Source organism: Oncorhynchus mykiss, chromosome 15 (assembly GCF_013265735.2).
Source record: "Oncorhynchus mykiss isolate Arlee chromosome 15, USDA_OmykA_1.1, whole genome shotgun sequence".
Lineage (NCBI taxonomy): Eukaryota > Metazoa > Chordata > Actinopteri > Salmoniformes > Salmonidae > Oncorhynchus > Oncorhynchus mykiss.
In genome coordinates, this window is record NC_048579.1 from 76,499,943 (window position 1) to 76,525,322 (window position 25,380).

Genomic DNA, 25,380 nt, shown 5'->3' on the forward strand with positions numbered 1-25,380 from the left:
GCGCCACCTACCGGCCTGGGGGGTAAGGTGCAGCTTGATGAGTCTCATCTGGTTATCATTAGTCTTACCAGATACCACAACATCGTATTTTAAATCATGAATGCCGTTATAGTTGTGAATTACAGTGAAAGCGGACTATAGTTTGTTTACCTACAAATAATTCAAACGAATTCATCCCACATTGTCAATCTTATTTTATTAATAAAAGGCATGAAAAAATGTAAAGTCATCTTACAAAACATAAGTAAAGGGATAGTTACAAAATGACACATTGGTTTCCTTACCCTGTCAGCGGCCTATGGACAAGGTATGACAGCACTTCATGCTTTGGTTTAGTTTCCCACTGTTTCTACACGCTAACATTTTTGCATGAACCCATCATTTTAAATTATCTTTATAAAATGTTTTTTATTATAGAAGTACTGTATAAATCATATCCTAATTTTATAAATAAGAAATATAAAATGGAATCTGTCAGCAGATAATAAATACCTTTCTACAAGAATATATTTTTTAGCATAATTTACTGACAACGAAGGACATAGATTGCTTTCATTCAACCATATGAACATCCCGTCTCGTCACATACCAGGGCTGGATTTCCTAAAAGCATCGTAGCACTAACTTTAATTCCATTGAAACTAAATGGACGAAAGATGATCATAGTGCTACGATGCTTTTTGGGAAACCAGCCCAGATCCGTACAGTCATTTAGAGAAAGGGAGATTTGAAACCATCTACAGTATCATGTGGCTGAGTGGCCAGGGCCAGGTCATTTAACCAGGGCCAGATCATTTAACCAGGGCCAGATCATTTAACCAGAGCCAGGTCATTTAACCAGAGCCAGGACCAGGTCATTTAACCAGGGCCAGGTCATTTAACCAGGGCCAGGACCAGGTCATTTAACCAGGGCCAGGTCATTTAACCAGGGCCAGATCATTTAACCAGGGCCAGATCATTTAACCAGGACCAGGTCATTTAACCAGGACCAGGTCATTTAACCAGAGCCAGGTCATTTAACCAGGGCCAGATCATTTAACCAGGGCCAGATCATTTAACCAGGGCCAGATCATTTAACCAGGACCAGGTCATTTAACCAGGACCAGGTCATTTAACCAGGACCAGGTCATTTAACCAGAGCCAGGTCATTTAACCAGGGCCAGATCATTTAACCAGGACCAGGTCATTTAACCAGGACCAGGTCATTTAACCAGGACCAGGTCATTTAACCAGGACCAGGTCATTTAACCAGGGCCAGATCATTTAACCAGGGCCAGATCATTTAACCAGAGCCATGTTATTTAACCAGGGCCAGGTCATTTAACCAGGGCCAGGTAATTTAACCAGGGCCAGGTCATTTAACCAGAGCCAGGTCATTTAACCAGGGCCAGATCATTTAACCAGGACCAGGTCATTTAACCAGGACCAGGTCATTTAACCAGGACCAGGTCATTTAACCAGGACCAGGTCATTTAACCAGGGCCAGATCATTTAACCAGGGCCAGATCATTTAACCAGAGCCATGTCATTTAACCAGGGCCAGGTCATTTAACCAGGGCCAGGTAATTTAACCAGGGCCAGGTCATTTAACCAGGGCCAGGTCATTTAATCAGGGCCAGGACCAGATCATTTAACCAGGGCCAGGTCATTTAACCAGGGCCAGATCATTTAACCAGGGCCAGGACCAGGTCATTTAACCAGGGCCAGGTCATTTAACCAGGGCCAGATCATTTAACCAGGGCCAGGACCAGGTCATTTAACCAGGGCCAGGTCATTTAACCAGGGCCAGGACCAGGTCATTTAACCAGGGCCACGTCAATTAACCAGGACCAGGTCATTTAACCAGGACCAGATCATTTAACCAGGACCAGGTCATTTAACCAGGACCAGGTCATTTAACCAGGACCAGGTCATTTAACCAGAGCCAGGACCAGGTCATTTAACCAGGACCAGATCATTTAACCAGGACCAGAAATGACTAAGTCAGATATATGGATAAGTTAACCCTCTCTCTCAGCAGGCTATGTACTGTATGCATGTGTCATTTAGAGTAGTGAAGTTGCCCTAGATGCTGGTCTGGGGTCTGTTTTGTGTTTTTAACCTCTAATGGTTAATTAAGATTAGGATTCGGGAGGGCAAGCAGATCCTAGATCAGCTTTGTCACTCCTGGGTGGTCATGGAAGCAGAGAGGAGTTCATCTGTAGCTTTGTCACTCCTGGGTGGTCATGGAGACAGAGAGGAGTTCCTCTGTAGCTTTGTCACTCCTGGGTGGTCATGGAGACAGAGAGTTGTTCCTCTGTAGCTTTGTCACTCCTGGGTGGTCATGGAGACAGAGAGGAGTTCCTCTGTTCTGAGGAGGCCTCTGTTGTACAGATCAATCTTATTCATCATTCTCTGCTTGGCAGGGTTGTCCACTATACTGAGGGAAGAGAAGCTGAGGTCACCTGAAACATAGACAGAACAATTTGAATTAAACCAGTATGTGACTCTGACTCAACATTGGCTGCTGTGTAAAGAAGAAATGATCTCTGAAATCTTAATTTTTATACAACCAGGTTCTAAAGCTAAAACAGTGTTTTTACTTGATCCTTTGACCAGACCTGGATAAACTCCAGGTCCTCGTTACAGTCTATAGGGAGTTAGTCTATAGGTAGTTAGTCTATAGGTAGTTACAGTCTATAGGTAGTTACAGTCTATAGGTAGTTACAGTCTATAGGTAGTTACAGACTATAGGTAGTTAGTCTATAGGGAGATAGTCTATAGGGAGTTATAGTCTATACGGAGTTATAGTCTATAGGTAGTTATAGTCTATAGGTAGTTACAGTCTATAGGTAGTTATAGTCTATAGGTAGTTATAGTCTATAGGTAGTTAGTCTATAGGTAGGGCCTTGGGCTTAAACCTGGTTAGGTAAGGTGGTGAGGTATAACTCCTGGTCCCAAACATAATACTTGCCTTGAGGGAGGTCTGAGGGGCAGGGAGTAAACCCATTGGCTCTACAGTCTTCACAGCCCAGTCCATTCACCTCAGCTGAACAGCTACATTGGACTGGCCAGCTACCGTAAAGATCCACTGGCTCTCCATTGGTCTGTAGGCTCTGGTCAGCCTCATCAGCCCCTAGCCCTGCTCTTTTCCCAGCCCCCTCCTGTGACAGGTGGCTGCTCCGCTCCCCACTGCCCAGATAGGTGACCTCTGACTGGCTACACTCACAGGGCCCTCCCTGAGCTGGAGCTGGCTGTGGGTTCTCAACAGGATAACTGTGCAGCTCATCATCCTCCACAGGCACACTGGGGCTGGGGTTGGAGCTGGGGCCCTGTCCCATCTGGGCAGGAGAGGCAGGGGGAGCTGGGGCCTCGTCGGTCAGCGTGTGGGGCTGGTCTTCAGGTGGGCATGGCAGGGGAAGCAGCTGGCTCAATACCTGTAACACCTGGAACAGGTAGGTTGGGGGAGATCACCCATTTCATTACTGTAAAAGACAATGTGCTATCAATGATTTACCTGTAAATAAAAGCAGTAATCGAGTATGACTCATAAAGTCAATATTTACTAAGTCCACAAATGTCGAGAGGCTGTAAATGACTTCAGTTCTCATTTGTCTAGTCAGCCCCTCACCTAGCTACAGTATTCACCTAGCTACAGTATTCACCTAGCTACGGTATTCACCTAGCTACAATATTCACCTAGCTACAGTATTCACCTAGCTACAGTATTCACCAAGCTACGGTATTCACCTAGCTACAGTATTCACCTAGCTACGGTATTCACCTAGCTATGGTATTCACCTAGCTACGGTATTCACCTAGCTACGGTATTCACCTAGCTACGGTATTCACCTAGCTACGGTATTCACCTAGCTACAGTATTCACCTAGCTACGGTATTCACCTAGCTACAATATTCACCTAGCTACAGTATTCACCTAGCTACAGTATTCACCTAGCTATGGTATTCACCTAGCTACGGTATTCACCTAGCTACAGTATTCACCTAGCTACGGTATTCACCTAGCTACAGTATTCACCTAGCTACAGTATTCAGTCCAGACCTAAGAGAACTCTAGTTCTAACGATGCTTTCAGGGAAACAAAGAGTTACTTTGGAGGTAACTACAACTACTTGAAAACAGATCCTCAAAAAATGACTACTTTAAAATAACTATTTGAATACAGATCTCAGGAAGTGACTACATTTCAGAAGTGTTCTTGTTTGAAACATACACTACGCCATCTTTAAAGGGATACTTTACTCAGAATATAAACGAACATGACTTTCCACCTACCTTGGCTGTGGTTGATTCGAGAAGGCAGTTTTGGGATATCTCGTTTGCTTTCGACACTTAATAGCCATATTTTGTTACTGTTAGCATTCTAAGTAACGTTGAGCATTAAACTGTTCTTGTGCCGGAGTAAAACAACTGTAATTACCTTGTATTAGCATTTTGTTACATAATAATTTGGTAATTGCATAGCTATTAATTTATTTTACCAGGTAGGTTGACTGAGAACACATTCTCATGTACAGCAACAACCTGGGGTTATAGTTACAGGGGAGAGGAGCCATGTGCCATGTGATCTTTACTGACCTCAGAGAGTCAGGACACCTTTAATGTCCCATCCGAAAGACAGCACCCTACACAGGGCAGTGTCCCCAATCACCACCCTGGGGCATTGGGATATTTTTTTAGACCAGAGGAAAGAGTGCCTCTTACTGGCCCTCCAACACCACTTCCAGCAGCATCTGGTCTTCCATGCAGGGACTGACCAGGACCAACCCTGCTTAGCTTCAGAAGCAAGCCAGCAGTGGGATGCAGGGTGGTATGCAGGGTGGTATGCTGGGTGCTATGCAGGGTGGTATGCAGGGTGATATGCTGGGTGGTATGCAGGGTGACATGCAGGGTGATATGCTGGGTGGTGTGCAGGGTGGTATGCAGGGTGGTATGCAGGTTGGTATGCAGGGTGATATGCAGGGTGGTATGCAGGGTGGTATGTAGGGTGATATGCTGGGTGGTATGCAGGGTGGTATGCTGGGTGGTATGCAGGGTGGTATGCAGGGTGATATGCTGGGTGGTATGCAGGGTGGTATGCAGGGTGGTATGCAGGGTGGTATGCAGGTTGGTATGCAGGTTGGTATGCAGGGTGGTATGCAGGGTGGTATACTGGGTGGTATGCAGGGTGGTATGCAGGGTGGTATGTAGGGTGATATAATGGGTGGTATGCAGGGTGGTATGCAGGGTGGTATGCAGGGTGGTATGCAGGGTGATATGCAGGGTGGTATGTAGGGTGATATGCTGGGTGGTATGCAGGGTGGTATGCTGGGTGGTATGCAGGGTGGGATGCAGGGTGGTACAGTCTATAGGTAGTTAGTCTATAGGTAGTTACAGTCTATAGGTAGTTAGTCTATAACTCTACCTAAACTGTCTTCGACTAGCTCAAACTCTACCTAAACTATCTTCGACTAGCTCAAACTCTACCTAAACTATCTTCGACTACTCAAACTCTACCTAAACTATCTTCGACCAAACAGTCCTACCTTGAACTCTAAAAGTCAGGTTCATGTCCCTATTCTCACATTTACCCAACTCAGTAAAGTAGAATTGAATTGAAATGAAGTGAATTGAACTGGATTGCATTGAACTGTATTGAGTCGACTCACATTCTCCATGGTGGGTCTGTTGCGTGGTCGTGTAGAGGTGCAGTCCAGGGCTAGACGCAACAAGGTAAAGGACATAGAGTGGGGACAAAGACCAGCTCTCGGGTCCAGATACTGAAGACAGGAGTCTACACTGCCAGTGTCCTCCACCTCTTCACGTAGGACGTTTCTCTGGACGGGAGGCAGGGAGGATGAACCAGAGCACATGTATCCAGCAACACAGCATTATTTCATGTGTTTAGCAAGCATTTCAATACAATGTGCAATTTCCGTAAGTAACAAAATGTCATTCTAGTCTTACCAGCAGGGTGTGTTTAGGAGTCTCCTCTCTAGCTTTCCGTCCCGTTATCATTTCCATTATAACCTAAAGAACAAATAGCTTCTTATTAACAGGTTCTGGTCATGGACATCCAAGCCATTCCCAAACAGCTATGTTCTGGCATTCAGATCAGTTTATCTAGTATTAGTCGCAAGTAGCTGACAAAGACCACGTCTGTTGAAAGAGGATTGTTGTGTCACGCGCTCCCTAACTCACCACTCCCAAGCTGAACACGTCTGTTGAAAGAGGATTGTTGTGTCACGCGCTCCCTAACTCACCACTCCCAAGCTGAACACGTCTGTTGAAAGAGGATTGTTGTGTCACGCGCTCCCTAACTCACCACTCCCAAGCTGAACACGTCCAGACTGACGGACAGCTTTCCGTCTCGTATGTATTCCTCCGGCAGGTAGCCCAGGGTTCCGAAGGTCGTATCCAAGGTAACGGTGCAGCTCTGACTGACGGAGTGGGGTCTGAGACGGGCCGTCCCAAAATCAGACAGCTTGGGCTGCAGCCGCTCGTCCAGCAGGATGTTAGAACTACACAGAGAGGATAGGCTTTGGAACTCAGGTGTGACAGGGAGTCAATGAAGAACAAATTCTTATTTACTATGACGGCCTAGGAACAGTGGGTTAACTGGTTTAGGAACAGTGGGTTAACTGGTATAGGAACAGTGGGTTAACGTCTAGGAACAGTGGGTTAACTGCCTTGTTCAGGGGCAGAACGACAGATTTTTTTACCTTGTTAGCTCAGGGATTTGATCTTGCAACCTTCCGGTTACTAGTCCAATGCACTAACCACAAGGCTCTCCTGCCACTAACCACTAGGCTAGGGGGTGAAAGGGGGTGAGGTGAGTGACTAGACTAGGGGTTTGAGCCGGTACCTTGTGATGTTATAGACTAGGGGTTTGAGCCGGTACCTTGTGATGTTATAGACTAGAGGTTTGAGCCGGTACCTTGTGATATTATAGACTAGGGGTTTGAGCCGGTACCTTCTGATGTTATAGACTAGGGGTTTGAGCCGGTACCTTGTGATGTTATAGACTAGAGGTTTGAGCCGGTACCTTGTGATATTATAGACTAGGGGTTTGAGCCGGTACCTTCTGATGTTATAGACTAGGGGTTTGAGCCGGTACCTTGTGATGTTATAGACTAGAGGTTTGAGCCGGTACCTTGTGATGTTATAGACTAGGGGTTTGAGCCGGTACCTTGTGATGTTATAGACTAGAGGTTTGAGCCGGTACCTTGTGATGTTATAGACTAGGGGTTTGAGCCGGTACCTTGTGATGTTATAGACTAGGGGTTTGAGCCGGTACCTTGTGATGTTATAGACTAGGGGTTTGAGCCGGTACCTTGTGATGTTATAGACTAGAGGTTTGAGCCGGTACCTTGTGATGTTATAGACTAGAGGTTTGAGCCGGTACCTTGTGATGTTATAGACTAGGGGTTTGAGCCGGTACCTTGTGATGTTATAGACTAGGGGTTTGAGCCGGTACCTTGTGATGTTATAGACTAGGGGTTTGAGCCGGTACCTTGTGATGTTATAGACTAGGGGTTTGAGCCGGTACCTTGTGATGTTATAGACTAGGGGTTTGAGCCGGTACCTTGTGATGTTATAGACTAGAGGTTTGAGCCGGTACCTTGTGATGTTATAGACTAGGGGTTTGAGCCGGTACCTTGTGATGTTATAGACTAGGGGTTTGAGCCGGTACCTTGTGATGTTATAGACTAGGGGTTTGAGCCGGTACCTTGTGATGTTATAGACTAGAGGTTTGAGCCGGTACCTTGTGATGTTATAGACTAGGGGTTTGAGCCGGTACCTTGTGATGTTACCACAGACCACAGTGCAGGGCTGGGCCATGTGTAGGTGATGTACAGCCTTAGCCGTCCCCTTGATGATGTCCAGGCGCTCCTGCCATGAGAGAGGAGGCACTGCGTTCTACAGAGAGATGCAGGAAGGGAAACCTGTTAGCATTTAAACACCAGTACACCTACTACCATACAGTTTGTCCACCGCAGAGACAGATACGCTGATATGTTCGGCATTGAAATAGAATAGAATAGTAGTTTAGTAGAATTAAATGGAAGATTATTGTCCATCGGAGGACGGAAATTTGCCTTTACAGTAACACAACCTACAACTAGAATAGGTAACACAACCTACAACTAGAATAGGTAACACAACCTACAACTAGAATAGGTAACACAACCTACAACTAGAATAGGTAACACAGCCTACAACTAGAATAGGTAGCACAACCTACAACTAGAATAGGTAACACAGCCTACAACTAGAATAGGTAGCACAACCTACAACTAGAATAGGTAACACAACCTACAACTAGAATAGGTAACACAACCTACAACTAGAATAGGTGTATTTGTTGAAGAAAATGTGTGAGCTTGTGCATAGTGGTGTCTCAACTGAAGAGGTAGATCTCACCTGGTCATGCAGTCTGTGGAACAGAGATCCGTTGGGAAGGTAAGGGGTATAGAATAGAATATCTCACCTGGTCATGCAGTCTGTGGAACAGTGATCCGTTGGGAAGGTAAGGGGTAGAGAATAGAATATCTCACCTGGTCATGCAGTCTGTGGAACAGAGATCCGTTGGGAAGGTAAGGGGTATAGAATAGAATATCTCACCTGGTCATGCAGACTGTGGAACAGTGATCCGTTGGGAAGGTAAGGGGTATAGAATAGAATATCTCACCTGGTCATGCAGTCTGTGGAACAGAGATCCGTTGGGAAGGTAAGGGTATACCAGCCAGTAACGATCCCCATCAGAGTAACAACCCAACAGCTCTAAGATGTTAGGATGCTGGTAGCTGAAAGATAAACAGGCAGATTTGATGATTAGTAACAGGCAGATATTTACCTTTATTAATGGAGTAGGTAGACATACAGAAACCATCTATAATGGAGGATTAATGGAGTAGGTAGACATAGAGAAACCATCTAAAATGGAGGATTACTGGAGTAGTTAGACATACAGAAACCATCTAAAATGGAGGATTACTGGAGTAGTTAGACATACAGAAACCATCTAAAATGGAGGATTAATGGAGTAGGTAGACATACAGAAACCATCTAAAATGGAGGATTAATGGAGTAGGTAGACATAGAGAAACCATCTAAAATGGAGGATTAATGGAGTAGGTAGACATACAGAAACCATCTAAAATGGAGGATTAATGGAGTAGGTTGACAATACAGAAACCATCTAAAATGGAGGATTAATGGAGTAGGTAGACATAGAGAAACCATCTAAAATGGAGGATTAATGGAGTAGGTAGACATACAGAAACCATCTAAAATGGAGGATTAATGGAGTAGGTAGACATACAGAAACCATCTAAAATGGAGGATTAATGGAGTAGTTAGACATACAGAAACCATCTAAAATGGAGGATTAATGGAGTAGGTAGACATAGAGAAACCATCTAAAATGGAGGATTAATGGAGTAGGTTGACAATACAGAAACCATCTAAAATGGAGGATTAATGGAGTAGGTAGACATAGAGAAACCATCTAAAATGGAGGATTAATGGAGTAGGTAGACATATAGAAACCATCTAAAATGGAGGATTAATGGAGTAGGTTGACAATACAGAAACCATCTAAAATGGAGGATTAATGGAGTAGGTAGACATAGAGAAACCATCTAAAATGGAGGATTAATGGAGTAGTTAGACATACAGAAACCATCTAAAATGGAGGATTAATGGAGTAGGTAGACATAGAGAAACCATCTAAAATGGAGGATTAATGGAGTAGGTAGACATAGAGAAACCATCTAAAATGGAGGATTAATGGAGTAGGTAGACATAGAGAAACCATCTAAAATGGAGGATTAATGGAGTAGGTAGACATACAGAAACCATCTAAAATGGAGGATTAATGGAGTAGGTAGACATACAGAAACCATCTAAAATGGAGGATTAATGGAGTAGTTAGACATACAGATGATGAACTTCCATCTCTCTCCTGAATAGATCCCACAACTTCCTCCATGAGGCTTTCTGCACCTGTACAGACCAACGAAGAAGACCAACAAACACTTGAACTGTGTTGCGTATGTCCCCAGTCCTTTTGAAGCACATGACCAAATAAATGTCTCTCTAGTTGAATAATGACCTGTATTATATTTCATCTCCATCAAGCCAGGGTCATTTTGAAAAGATTACTTTTATAAATGGAGCACTGTATGGAGTAGGAGTGTCAGTACCTGCTTGAAGAGCTTGACAGCGAAGGTTTCATTTCCCTTCACCACTCTGTAGACAGCAGAGAAGCTTCCCTCGGAGATCTTCATGTCCTGGTGAAAATGTCTAGTTCCCTCTATGACGTCTGAGTAGGTGATCACAAGCCTGTGGTTTCTACCTAGCAACAAAGTGAAAACACTAAGCCTGTGGTTTCTACCTAGCAATAAGTAAAAAACACTACGCCTGTGGTTTCTACTGAGCAACAGAGTGAAAACACTACGCCTGTGGTTTCTACTGAGCAACAGAGTGAAAACACTACGCCTGTGGTTTCTACAAGGTGAGAATATTTAGAACATACGCAGAGTAACGAGGAAAAACCTCAGCATTCTCACTAGTACTTTGACACACAATGAGTGGTATGGCTACATCCCAAACAGCACCCTATTCCCTACGTAGTGGACTACTTTTGACCCATGGGCACTATTTAGGGAATATAGGGTGCCCATTTGGGTTGCACCCTATGAAACCGGTCGTCAATGAAACCACAAAATAAAAAGAGAAGTGAAATAGGGAATTGAATACCTCTCAGAAGCTTACTCTCATAGGATGTTTCATAGGATAATGCCCTCAATATTATTTATGGGTCTGTTGTAACTAGGGACCATCTCAACACAACCGTCTGTTGTAACTAGGGACCATCTGAACACAACCGTCTGTTGTATCTAGGGACCATCGCAACACATCAGTCTGTTGTAACTAGGGCCAATCTCAACACATCAGTCTGTTGTAACTAGGGACCATCTGAACACATCAGTCTGTTGTGGACCAGAGGTGTGATGTTTTGACATAAGAACGTGTGATAGTAGTACCAACATAGCACGATGAATACCATTCCTACTGAAACAATCTAATGTACTCAGTAATCTAATGTACTCAGTAATCTAATGTACTCAGTAATCTAATGTACTCAGTAATCTAATGTACTCAGCAATCTAATGTACTCAGTAATCTAATGTACTCAGTAATCTAATGTACTCAGTAATCTAATGTACTCAGCAATCTAATGTACTCAGCAATCTAATGTACTCAGTAATCTAATGTACTCAGTAATCTAATGTATCTCAGTAATCTAATGTACTCAGTAATCTAATGTACTCAGTAATCTAATGTACTCAGTAATCTAATGTATCTCATTAGGAATATTAAAAGGTGGACAGAAAAATCACAAGACAGAAAAACGGTAGAAAAAAATGTCAAATTAAAAGAATATTAACATTGTCACATACATCGGATAGGTGCAGTCTAATGTATTGTTTTACAAGGCGAAATAGGGTTAAGTGCCTTGCTCAAGGGCACACGGGCAGTTTTTCACATTGTCGGCTCAGCAGCCTTTCAGTTATGTACCTTCACTTGACACGTGATAATTAGACTGGTTCCAACCAGGTCGGGTCGACTCGCTGGCAGGTGGGGGTGACTAAGAAAACAGGACGTGGTGACGAAAACACACACAACACGGAACATACAACAGACAACAGTTAGTACAGTGTAACTAAGGATGAATTACAGGGTGACACATGGACTAGCCTACGTAGACAACAGTTAGTACAGTGTAACTAAGGATGAATTACAGGGTGACACATGGACTAGCCTACATAGACAACAGTTATTACAGGGTGACACAAGGACTAGCCTACGTAGACAACAGTTAGTACAGTGTAACTAAGGATGAATTACAGGGAGACACATGGACTAGCCTACGTAGACAACAGTTAGTACAGTGTAACTAAGGATGAATTACAGGGTGACACATGGACTAGCCTACATAGACAACAGTTACTACAGGGTGACACATGGACTAGCCTACATAGACAACAGTTACTACAGGGTGACACATGGACTAGCCTACGTAGACAACAGTTAGTACAGTGTAACTAAGGATGAATTACAGGGTGACACATGGACTAGCCTACATAGACAACAGTTATTACAGTGTGACACATGGACTAGCCTACATAGACAACAGTTATTACAGGGTGACACATGGACTAGCCTACATAGACAACAGTTATTACAGGGTGACACATGGACTAGCTTACGTAGACAACAGTTATTACAGGGTGACACATGGACTAGCCTACATAGACAACAGTTACTACAGGGTGACACATGGACTAGCCTACATAGACAACATTTATTACAGGGCGACACATGGACTAGCCTACATAGACAAGTTATTACAGGGTGACACAAGGACTAGCCTACATAGACAAGTTATTACAGGGTGACACATGGACTAGCCTACATAGACAACACTTACTACAGGGTGACACATGGACTAGCCTACATAGACAAGTTATTACAGGGTGACACATGGACTAGTCTACATAGACAAGTTATTACAGGGTGACACAAGGACTAGTCTACATAGACAAGTTATTACAGGGTGACACAAGGACTAGCCTACATAGACAAGTTATTACAGGGTGACACATGGACTAGCCTACATAGACAACAGTTATTACAGGTCACCCTGAATTACAGGGTGACACATGGACTAGCCTACATAGACAACAGTTATTACAGGGTGACACATGGACTAGTCTACATAGACAAGTTATTACAGGGTGACACAAGGACTAGTCTACATAGACAAGTTATTACAGGGTGACACAAGGACTAGCCTACATAGACAAGTTATTACAGAGTGACACAAGGACTAGCCTACATAGACAAGTTATTACAGGGTGACACATGGACTAGCCTACATAGACAACAGTTATTACAGGTCACCCTGAATTACAGGGTGACACATGGACTAGCCTACATAGACAACAGTTATTACAGGGTGACACATGGACTAGCCTACATAGACAACAGTTATTACATGGTGACACATGGACTAGCCTGCATAGACAACAGTTACTACAGGGTGACACATGGACTAGCCTACATAGACAACAGTTATTACAGTGTGACACATGGACTAGCCTACATAGACAACAGTTACTACAGGGTTACACATGGACTAGCCTACATAGACAACAGTTATTACAGTGTGACACATGGACTAGCCTACATAGACAACAGTTACTACAGGGTTACACATGGACTAGCCTACATAGACAACAGTTATTACAGGGTGACACATGGACTAGCCTACATAGACAACACTTACTACAGGGTTGCACATGGACTAGCCAACATAGACAACAGTTATTACAGGGCGACACATGGACTAGCCTACATAGACAAGTTATTACAGGGTGACACATGGACTAGTCTACATAGACAAGTTATTACAGGGTGATAACAGTTATGGATCATAACATTATAAGTTGATCATGACTAGTAGCTACCGTGGGTAACTGAGGAGGGGAGGGGTTTGATTAATAGACATATCATGACATAACTAGTAGCCTACCGTGGGTAACTGAGGAGGGGAGGGGTTTGATTAATAGATACATCATGACATGACTAGTAGCCTACCGCGGGTGACTGAGGAGGGGAGGGGTTTGATTAATAGATACATCAGGACATAACTAGTAGCCTACCGTGGGTGACTGAGGAGGGGAGGGGTTTGATTAATAGATACATCAGGACATAACTAGTAGCCTACCGCGGGTGAATGAGGAGGGGAGGGGTTTGATTAATAGATACATCAGGACATAACTAGTAGCCTACCGTGGGTAACTGAGGAGGGGAGGGGTTTGATTAATAGATACATCATGACATGACTAGTAGCCTACCGTGGGTAACTGAGGAGGGGAGGGGTTTGATTAATAGATACATCAGGACATAACTAGTAGCCTAGCGCGGGTGACTGAGGAGGGGAGGGGTTTGATTAATAGATACATCAGGACATAACTAGTAGCCTACCGCGGGTAACTGAGGAGGGGAGGGGTTTGATTAATAGACATATCATTACATAACTAGTAGCCTACCGCGGGTGACTGAGGAGGGGAGGGGTTTGATTAATAGATACATCAGGACATAACTAGTAGCCTACCGTGGGTGACTGAGGAGGGGAGGGGTTTGATTAATAGATACATCAGGACATAACTAGTAGCCTACCGTGGGTAACTGAGGAGGGGAGGGGTTTGATTAATAGATACATCAGGACATAACTAGTAGCTACCGTGGGTAACTGAGGAGGGGAGGGGTTTGATGAATAGATACATCAGGACATAACTAGTAGCCTACCGTGGGTGACTGAGGAGGGGAGGGGTTTGATTAATAGATACATCAGGACATAACTAGTAGTCTACCGTGGGTAACTGAGGAGGGGAGGGGTTTGATTAATAGATACATCAGGACATAACTAGTAGCCTACCGCGGGTGACTGAGGAGGGGAGGGGTTTGATTAATAGATACATCAGGACATAACTAGTAGCCTACCGTGGGTAACTGAGGAGGGGAGGGGTTTGATTAATAGATACATCATGACATGACTAGTAGCCTACCGTGGGTAACTGAGGAGGGGAGGGGTTTGATTAATAGATACATCAGGACATAACTAGTAGCCTACCGCGGGTGAATGAGGAGGGGAGGGGTTTGATTAATAGATACATCAGGACATAACTAGTAGCCTACCGTGGGTAACTGAGGAGGGGAGGGGTTATCCCTGCTGCTCTTTGATGGTCCACTGTTGGGGAAGGAATACTGTGTTTCTGAAAGGACAACATTTCATAGTTTTATTGACCACTAATAACACTGACCTACATTATCAACCATTAGTGTAGCAGGACACTGAAAATGTTCAGTCTGTCTGATTGCTAAATGTTGTGTTGACAGTGTTGAGTGCTTGCACACGAATAGAGGAAGTTTACGCAACAATGACATTACAGAAGTGAAACCAAAGGGTATTTGCTTCAGTGAAAAACAAGCTACAGTTCTGGAAGTCGTAACGTGTGGAATACTATACGAAACTGACACAAACTGCAGTGTGGTATAGGTCTATTAATAGTCGCCTTACCTTGAGGACTAAAGAGCTGCAGAGCTCTGTAGTGACACATATCCTCCAACACCTTCACAAGGTCCCCAACAGTTTTGTTCTGTTGCGCCCACGCCCAGATGAGTTCTCGCGTGGGGCTCTTGCCTATTGCCTCCAGCCTCTCGGTGCGTCGCACCTCCGTCCAACTTGGCACGATACGCGACGCTGAAGGGGGATCGATAAAGGAGAGAAATAAGCGCGTTAACAGCAGGAAACACGTTCTTATAGTGCGTGGGCGTATTGGCCGTCTGGCAATTCTGGCAAATGCCAGAAGGGCCGGACCATCTTTTAACAGGGTGGGCTGGTCGAAATTGATCCCAAAATATATATATATATATATATATATATAAAAAATGTATTTAAAAAAATGTCACGGCTGGTGATTTTATATGACATTTGCTCAATTTCTCTGTTTTTATAATAATCTATACTGAGCATTTGGCTGACCAGTGAGCAATGGCTGGCTCCCCTACCAAGATGGGTCAGGACAGTTTTCTGATTGGCTGAGCTGAGGTGGAACAAATTTACATTCAAAGTCAAACGCAGATTATCAAAGAGAGTGAGACCCGCTCTCTGTCAGTCACTTATCAGTGAGACCCGCTCTCTGTCAGTCACTTATCAGTGAGACCCACTCTCTGTCAGTCACTTATCAGTGAGACCCGCTCTCTGTCAGTCACTTATCAGTGAGACCCACTTTCTGTCAGTCACTTATCAGTGAGACCTGCTCTCTGTCAGTCACTTATCAGTGAGACCCACTCTCTGTCAGTCACTTATCAGTGAGACCCACTCTCTTTCAGTCACTTATCAGTGAGACCCACTCTCTGTCAGTCACTTATCAGTGAGACCCACTCTCTGTCAGTCACTAATCAGTGAGACCCACTCTCTGTCAGTCACTTATCAGTGAGACCCACTCTCTGTCAGTCACTTATCAGTGAGACCCACTCTCTGTCAGTCACTTATCAGTGAGACCCGCTCTCTGTCAGTCACTTATCAGTGAGACCCACTCTCTGTCAGTCACTTATCAGTGAGACCTGCTCTCTGTCAGTCACTTATCAGTGAGACCCACTCTCTGTCAGTCACTTATCAGTGAGACCCGCTCTCTGTCAGTCACTTATCAGTGAGACCAGAACAGAAGATCACACATCAATGAGTGAGACCAGCTCTCTGTCAGAACAGGAGATCACATATCAAAGAGTGAGACCAGCTCTCTGTCAGAACAGGAGATCACATATCAAAGAGTGAGACCAGCTCTCTGTCAGAACAGGAGATCACATATCAAAGAGTGAGACCAGCTCTCTGTCAGAACAGGAGATCACACATCAAAGAGTGAGACCAGCTCTCTGTCAGAACAGGAGATCACATATCAAAGAGTGAGACCAGCTCTCCGTCAGAACAGGAGATCACATATCAAAGAGTGAGACCAGCTCTCTGTCAGAACAGGAGATCACATATCAAAGAGTGAGACCAGCTCTCTGTCAGAACAGGAGATCACATATCAAAGAGTGAGACCAGCTCTCTGTCAGAACAGATCACATATCAAAGAGTGAGACCAGCTCTCTGTCAGAACAGGAGATCACATATCAAAGAGTGAGACCAGCTCTCTGTCAGAACAGGAGATCACATATCAAAGAGTGAGACCAGCTCTCTGTCAGAACAGGAGATCACATATCAAAGAGTGAGACCAGCTCTCCGTCAGAACAGGAGATCACATATCAAAGAGTGAGACCAGCTCTCTGTCAGAACAGGAGATCACGTATCAAAGAGTGAGACCAGCTCTCTGTCAGAACAGGAGATCACATATCAAAGAGTAAGACCAGCTCTCTGTCAGAACAGGAGATCACGTATCAAAGAGTGAGACCAGCTCTCTGTCAGAACAGGAGATCACATATCAAAGAGTGAGACCAGCTCTCCGTCAGAACAGGAGATCACATATCAAAGAGTGAGACCAGCTCTCTGTCAGAACAGGAGATCACATATCAAAGAGTGAGACCAGCTCTCTGTCAGAACAGGAGATCACATATCAAAGAGTGAGACCAGCTCTCTGTCAGAACAGGAGATCACATATCAAAGAGTGAGACCAGCTCTCTGTCAGAACAGGAGATCACATATCAAAGAGTGAGACCAGCTCTCTGTCAGAACAGGAGATCATGTATCAAAGAGGGAGACCAGCTCTCTGTCAGAACAGGAGATCACACATCAAAGAGTGAGACCAGCTCTCTGTCAGAACAGGAGATCACATATCAAAGAGTGAGACCAGCTCTCTGTCAGAACAGGAAATCACATATCAAAGAGTGAGACCAGCTCTCTGTCAGAACAGGAAATCACATATCAAAGAGTGAGACCAGCTCTCTGTCAGAACAGGAGATCACATATCAAAGAGTGAGACCAGCTCTCTGTCAGAACAGGAGATCACATATCAAAGAGTGAGACCAGCTCTCTGTCAGAACAGGAGATCACATATCAAAGAGTGAGACCAGCTCTCCGTCAGAACAGGAGATCACATATCAAAGAGTGAGACCAGCTCTCCGTCAGAACAGGAGATCACATATCAAAGAGTGAGACCAGCTCTCTGTCAGAACAGGAGATCACATATCAAAGAGTGAGACCAGCTCTCTGTCAGAACAGGAGATCACGTATCAAAGAGTGAGACCAGCTCTCTGTCAGAACAGGAGATCACGTATCAAAGAGTGAGACCAGCTCTCTGTCAGAACAGGAAATCACATATCAAAGAGTGAGACCAGCTCTCTGTCAGAACAGGAAATAACATATCAAAGAGTGAGACCAGCTCTCTGTCAGAACAGGAAATCACATATCAAAGAGTGAGACCAGCTCTCTGTCAGAACAGGAGATCACATATCAAAGAGTGAGACCAGCTCTCCGTCAGAACAGGAAATCACATATCAAAGAGTGAGACCAGCTCTCTGTCAGAACAGGAAATCACATATCAAAGAGTGAGACCAGCTCTCTGTCAGAACAGGAGATCACATATCAAAGAGTGAGACCAGCTCTCCGTCAGAACAGGAAATCACATATCAAAGAGTGAGACCAGCTCTCCGTCAGAACAGGAAATCATGCATCATGAAAACAGAAAGGTGGTGCTGAAACAGTTAAGAGACCAGCTCTCTGTCAGAACAGGAAATCATGCATCATGAAAACAGAAAGGTGGTGCTGAAACAGTTAAGAGACCAGCTCTCTGTCAGAACAGGAAATCATGCATCATGAAAACAGAAAGGTGGCGCTGAAACAGTTAAGAGACCAGCTCTCTGTCAGAACAGGAAATCATGCATCATGAAAACAGAAAGGTGGTGCTGAAACAGTTAAGAGACCAGCTCTCTGTCAGAACAGGAAATCATGTATCATGAAAACAGAAAGGTGGTGCTGAAACAGTTAAGAGACCAGCTCTCTGTCAGAACAGGAAATCATGCATCATGAAAACAGAAAGGTGGCGCTGAAACAGTTAAGAGACCAGCTCTCTGTCAGAACAGGAAATCATGCATCATGAAAACAGAAAGGTGGTGCTGAAACAGTTAAGAGACCAGCTCTCCGTCAGAACAGGAAATCATGTATCATGAAAACAGAAAGGTGGTGCTGAAACAGTTAAGAGACCAGCTCTCTGTCAGAACAGGAAATCATGCATCATGAAAACAGAAAGGTGGCGCTGAAACAGTTAAGAGACCAGCTCTCTGTCAGAACAGGAAATCATGCATCATGAAAACAGAAAGGTGGTGCTGAAACAGTTAAGAGACCAGCTCTCTGTCAGAACAGGAAATCATGCATCATGAAAACAGAAAGGTGGTGCTGAAACAGTTAAGAGACCAGCTCTCTGTCAGAACAGGAAATCATGTATCATGAAAACAGAAAGGTGGCGCTGAAACAGTTAAGAGACCAGCTCTCTGTCAGAACAGGAAATCATGCATCATGAAAACAGAAAGGTGGCGCTGAAACAGTTAAGAGACCAGCTCTCTGTCAGAACAGGAAATCATGTATCATGAAAACAGAAAGGTGGCGCTGAAACAGTTAAGAGACCAGCTCTCCGTCAGAACAGGAAATCATGCATCATGAAAACAGAAAGGTGGCGCTGAAACAGTTAAGAGACCAGCTCTCCGTCAGAACAGGAAATCATGCATCATGAAAACAGAAAGGTGGCGCTGAAACAGTTAAGAGACCAGCTCTCCGTCAGAACAGGAAATCATGCATCATGAAAACAGAAAGGTGGCGCTGAAACAGTTAAGAGACCAGCTCTCCGTCAGAACAGGAAATCATGTATCATGAAAACAGAAAGGTGGTGCTGAAACAGTTAAGAGACCAGCTCTCCGTCAGAACAGGAAATCATGTATCATGAAAACAGAAAGGTGGCGCTGAAACAGTTAAGAGACCAGCTCTCCGTCAGAACAGGAAATCATGTATCATGAAAACAGAAAGGTGGCGCTGAAACAGTTAAGAGACCAGCTCTCCGTCAGAACAGGAAATCATGCATCATGAAAACAGAAAGGTGGCGCTGAAACAGTTAAGAGACCAGCTCTCTGTCAGAACAGGAAATCATGTATCATGAAAACAGAAAGGTGGTGCTGAAACAGTTAAGAGACCAGCTCTCTGTCAGAACAGGAAATCATGTATCATGAAAACAGAAAGGTGGTGCTGAAACAGTTAAGAGACCAGCTCTCCGTCAGAACAGGAAATCATGTATCATGAAAACAGAAAGGTGGTGCTGAAACAGTTAAGAGACCAGCTCTCTGTCAGAACAGGAAATCATGTATCATGAAAACAGAAAGGTGGTGCTGAAACAGTTAAGAGACCAGCTCTCTGTCAGAACAGGAAATCATGTATCATGAAAACAGAAAGGTGGCGCTGAAACAGTTAAGAGACCAGCTCTCTGTCAGAACAGGAAATCATGCATCATGAAAACAGAAAGGTGGTGCTGAAACAGTTAAGAGACCAGCTCTCCGTCAGAACAGGAAATCATGTATCATGAAAACAGAAAGGTGGCGCTGAAACAGTTAAGAGACCAGCTCTCTGTCAGAACAGGAAATCATGTATCATGAAAACAGAAAGGTGGCGCTGAAACAGTTAAGAGACCAGCTCTCTGTCAGAACAGGAAATCACGTATCAAAGAGTGAGACCAGCTCTCTGTCAGAACAGGAAATCACATATCAAAGAGTGAGACCAGCTGTCTGTCAGAACAGGAAATCATGCATCATGAAAACAGAAAGGTGGCGCTGAAACAGTTAAGAGACCAGCTCTCTGTCAGAACAGGAAATCATGCATCATGAAAACAGAAAGGTGGTGCTGAAACAGTTAAGAGACCAGCTCTCTGTCAGAACAGGAAATCATGCATCATGAAAACAGAAAGGTGGCGCTGAAACAGTTAAGAGACCAGCTCTCTGTCAGAACAGGAAATCATGCATCATGAAAACAGAAAGGTGGCGCTGAAACAGTTAAGAGACCAGCTCTCTGTCAGAACAGGAAATCATGCATCATGAAAACAGAAAGGTGGCGCTGAAACAGTTAAGAGACCAGCTCTCTGTCAGAACAGGAAATCATGCATCATGAAAACAGAAAGGTGGTGCTGAAACAGTTAAGAGACCAGCTCTCTGTCAGAACAGGAAATCATGCATCATGAAAACAGAAAGGTGGTGCTGAAACAGTTAAGAGACCAGCTCTCCGTCAGAACAGGAAATCATGCATCATGAAAACAGAAAGGTGGTGCTGAAACAGTTAAGAGACCAGCTCTCTGTCAGAACAGGAAATCATGCATCATGAAAACAGAAAGGTGGTGCTGAAACAGTTAAGAGACCAGCTCTCCGTCAGAACAGGAAATCATGCATCATGAAAACAGAAAGGTGGTGCTGAAACAGTTAAGAGACCAGCTCTCCGTCAGAACAGGAAATCATGCATCATGAAAACAGAAAGGTGGTGCTGAAACAGTTAAGAGACCAGCTCTCTGTCAGAACAGGAAATCATGCATCATGAAAACAGAAAGGTGGCGCTGAAACAGTTAAGAGACCAGCTCTCCGTCAGAACAGGAAATCATGTATCATGAAAACAGAAAGGTGGTGCTGAAACAGTTAAGAGACCAGCTCTCTGTCAGAACAGGAAATCATGCATCATGAAAACAGAAAGGTGGTGCTGAAACAGTTAAGAGACCAGCTCTCCGTCAGAACAGGAAATCATGTATCATGAAAACAGAAAGGTGGTGCTGAAACAGTTAAGAGACCAGCTCTCCGTCAGAACAGGAAATCATGCATCATGAAAACAGAAAGGTGGTGCTGAAACAGTTAAGAGACCAGCTCTCTGTCAGAACAGGAAATCATGTATCATGAAAACAGAAAGGTGGCGCTGAAACAGTTAAGAGACCAGCTCTCCGTCAGAACAGGAAATCATGTATCATGAAAACAGAAAGGTGGTGCTGAAACAGTTAAGAGACCAGCTCTCTGTCAGAACAGGAAATCATGCATCATGAAAACAGAAAGGTGGCGCTGAAACAGTTAAGAGACCAGCTCTCCGTCAGAACAGGAAATCATGCATCATGAAAACAGAAAGGTGGTGCTGAAACAGTTAAGAGACCAGCTCTCTGTCAGAACAGGAAATCATGCATCATGAAAACAGAAAGGTGGCGCTGAAACAGTTAAGAGACCAGCTCTCTGTCAGAACAGGAAATCATGCATCATGAAAACAGAAAGGTGGTGCTGAAACAGTTAAGAGACCAGCTCTCTGTCAGAACAGGAAATCATGCATCATGAAAACAGAAAGGTGGTGCTGAAACAGTTAAGAGACCAAAAGAAGACATCTTGGTGCTGACGTCTCTAAATGTCTGAAATGAACCCAGGTATTTGTTAAAAGTTCTGGTTGTGCTGGTCCGAGAGCAGCAGACCACAGTGGTGTAGTTGAGACAGGCAGAATACAGAGGAAGACTCACGCACACTGACACAGATCCTGTGTCCTACTGTTGCCTGTTAGGCCTCATGTGTTGGCTGTATATTGTATAAAATAGTCTCTTCAGCCCGGCAAGGCAACGAGGGTTTCTGATCAGTAGCAGAGAGGAAGAGGCGTGTATCTGGCCCCTCATTGGCTAGAGGGGTCCTACCTTATCTCATGTTACACGCCTGCCTTCCATCTTTGATGATACACCTCTATGTATTTCCATTGTTAAAGCGGGCCGCTCGACTCCTCAATATAATAGATCACATTTGACTGTAGTGACTAGGGAGTCCGGTGTCAGATTCCATTTAACTGTAGTGACTAGGGACTCCGGTGTCAGATCACATTTAACTGTAGTGACTAGGGAGTCCGGTGTCGGATTCCATTTAACTGTAGTGACTAGGGAGTCCGGTGTCAGATTCCATTTAACTGTAGTGACTAGGGACTCCGGTGTCAGATTCCATTTAACTGTAGTGACTAGGGAGTCCGGTGTCAGATTCCATTTAACTGTAGTGACTAGGGACTCCGGTGTCAGATTCCATTTAACTGTAGTGACTAGGGACTCCGGTGTCAGATTCCATTTAACTGTAGTGACTAGGGACTCCGGTGTCAGATCACATTTAACTGTAGTGACTAGGGACTCCGGTGTCAGATTCCATTTAACTGTAGTGACTAGGGAGTCCGGTGTCAGATTCCATTTAACTGTAGTGACTAGGGACTCCGGTGTCAGATTCCATTTAACTGTAGTGACTAGGGAGTCCGGTGTCAGATTCCATTTAACTGTAGTGACTAGGGAGTCCGGTGTCAGATTCCATTTAACTGTAGTGACTAGGGACTCCGGTGTCAGATTCCATTTAACTGTAGTGACTAGGGAGTCCGGTGTCAGATTCCATTTAACTGTAGTGACTAGGGACTCCGGTGTCAGATTCCATTTAACTGTAGTGACTAGGGACTCCGGTGTCAGATTCCATTTAACTGTAGTGACTAGGGACTCCGGTGTCAGATTCCATTTAACTGTAGTGACTAGGGAGTCCGGTGTCAGATTCCATTTAACTGTAGTGACTAGGGAGTCCGGTGTCAGATTCCATTTAACTGTAGTGACTAGGGAGTCCGGTGTCGGATTCCATTTAACTGTAGTGACTAGGGACTCCGGTGTCAGATTCCATTTAACTGTAGTGACTAGGGACTCCGGTGTCAGATTCCATTTAACTGTAGTGACTAGGGACTCCGGTGTCAGATTCCATTTAACTGTAGTGACTAGGGACTCCGGTGTCAGATTCCATTTAACTGTAGTGACTAGGGACTCCGGTGTCGGATTCCATTTAACTATAGTGACTAGGGAGTCCGGTGTCGGATTCCATTTAACTGTAGTGACTAGGGACTCCGGTGTCGGATTCCATTTAACTGTAGTGACTAGGGACTCCGGTGTCGGATTCCATTTAACTGTAGTGACTAGGGAGTCCGGTGTCAGATTCCATTTAACTGTAGTGACTAGGGACTCCGGTGTCGGATTCCATTTAACTGTAGTGACTAGGGACTCCGGTGTCAGATTCCATTTAACTGTAGTGACTAGGGACTCCGGTGTCAGATTCCATTTAACTGTAGTGACTAGGGACTCCGGTGTCAGATTCCATTTAACTGTAGTGACTAGGGAGTCCGGTGTCAGATTCCATTTAACTGTAGTGACTAGGGAGTCCGGTGTCGGATTCCATTTAACTGTAGTGACTATGGACTCCGGTGTCAGATTCCATTTAACTGTAGTGACTAGGGACTCCGGTGTCAGATTCCATTTAACTGTAGTGACTAGGGACTCCGGTGTCGGATTCCATTTAACTGTAGTGACTAGGGACTCCGGTGTCGGATTCCATTTAACTGTAGTGACTAGGGACTCCGGTGTCGGATTCCATTTAACTGTAGTGACTAGGGAGTCCGGTGTCGGATTCCATTGCACATCCACCGTCATTGGAGGCTGGAAAGTCCCGTCTGAAATGTAATTTGCCTCACCGGGAGGGACCGTCACTGCTTGTCTCAAACGAAGCACACCGCTGGAAATCTGTCCACATCCACAGAAACTAGTCCCATCTTTCTGTGACAAACACAGATGGTTTTATATTGAATTAAATAGAATAAAAAAAAAACAGTAATTATTTGTTTTCTCATGATTTGTTTTCTCATGATTTGTTTTCTCACTCACTCACTCACTCACTCACTCACTCACTCACTCACTCACTCACTCACTCACTCACTCACTCACTCACCCCCTCACTCACTCACCCCCTCACTCACTCACTCACTCACCCCCTCACTCACTCACCCACTCACTCACTCATTTTTACCCGTGACATAGTTTTCAAAGTAGCCCAGTTTGGCAGGAAAACTACAAACATGACAACTGACTCAGTGACTGTGCAGGCTCGCGGAAGCCAATGTAGAGTGAGGTTAAATGCAGGTTAAAAACATGATCCACATCTATACCATGGTAACAATGATGCAGTACCATGGTAATAGTTAAGGACACTGACAGTACAATGGTAGTACCATCAAACTTCAGGGCTAAAACCACAGTACTTTTCCATGATACAGACTATATCATGGTATTAATGAAAGTACCACAGTAGTACCATGTTATTCATGAAAGTAGAATAGTAGTATCATGGTATTAATGAAAGTAGAATAGTAGTATCATGGTATTAATGAAAGTAGAATAGTAGTATCATGGTACATTTTTGTTAGGGGAGAGCAAGCAAGAGGCAAATGCCCTCGAAGAGGGGTTATGAAGCAGTGATGTGGTGTGAGTTGCTAACATACCAGCGCTACTGTATATTTCTGACCCAGTCTTCCGATGTTATAGTGACATTATACTATCTGCTATACACTAACAGCGTTACATAGTGCGGTGGGGGAAAAAACGGAATGTTTATTTATCACAGAAGAGATCGTTAACGTGTAATCTACACAACATGTACCACAGTGTACACAACACTTCCGTTTAGGTAAACCCGTAATCATTCGGTTTAAACCGCGCACAGAAAGTAACACTTTGTTCACATTACTCACCGAGCCCGCGCCATCCGAGGCTGTCATCACCGCTGTCGATTATCTTACAAAACTTCTCCATCAAAACTGGGGGGACATCATACAGGTACATAGACGAGTCCATCTCAACTGCGACTGAGCTGGAACCTTATTATCGTCAAGAATCTAACCTATGTGAAGCTAGCCACAATAAAGATCAGCCACGATAGTTGAATTTGCGGTTTCACTTTCAAAATAAAAGTTTATTATTGAACGCGATTCAAATGGTTACAAAT

At 44.3% G+C, this 25,380-nt stretch overlaps 1 protein-coding gene across 3 annotated transcripts; it reads right to left on the bottom strand.

Moving 5' to 3' along the window:
• Positions 1–176: 176 nt before the first annotated feature.
• On the bottom strand, positions 177–25,380 carry LOC118936278 (interleukin-1 receptor-associated kinase 3-like). Of its 3 annotated transcripts, XR_005036242.1 has the most exons (14): positions 25,127–25,380; positions 15,134–15,316; positions 14,752–14,828; positions 11,566–11,635; positions 10,188–10,339; positions 9,923–9,987; positions 8,672–8,786; positions 7,781–7,899; positions 6,305–6,500; positions 5,947–6,009; positions 5,649–5,816; positions 2,954–3,425; positions 2,216–2,444; positions 177–2,166 (listed from the first exon to the last, which is right to left on the bottom strand). XR_005036242.1 is itself a non-coding variant. In XM_036945423.1 (13 exons), the coding sequence occupies exons 1-13, from the start codon at positions 25,227–25,229 to the stop codon at positions 2,308–2,310; spliced, it is 1,920 nt and encodes a 639-aa protein (XP_036801318.1). In that variant the 5' UTR covers positions 25,230–25,379; the 3' UTR covers positions 177–2,307. The 3 variants fall into 3 exon arrangements, 2 of the variants coding, with proteins under 2 accessions (XP_036801318.1, XP_036801320.1); XM_036945423.1 differs by having other exon boundaries at positions 177–2,444; positions 25,127–25,379; XM_036945425.1 differs by lacking the exons at positions 14,752–14,828; positions 15,134–15,316; positions 25,127–25,380 and adding an exon at positions 14,687–14,707 and having other exon boundaries at positions 177–2,444.

Bases quoted from the DNA above. Each gene is read 5' to 3' on its own strand.
- LOC118936278 (XM_036945423.1), bottom strand. From the start codon at position 25,229: ATGGACTCGTCTATGTACCTGTATGATGTCCCCCCAGTTTTGATGGAG. The intron at 10,340-11,565 runs GTACATAACTGA...CTTTGTTGCTAG, and splicing joins TTATCACGTGTCAAGTGAAG to GTAGAAACCACAGGCTTGTG. The intron at 2,445-2,953 runs GCAAGTATTATG...TCTATGTTTCAG, and splicing joins CCCCTCAGACCTCCCTCAAG to GTGACCTCAGCTTCTCTTCC.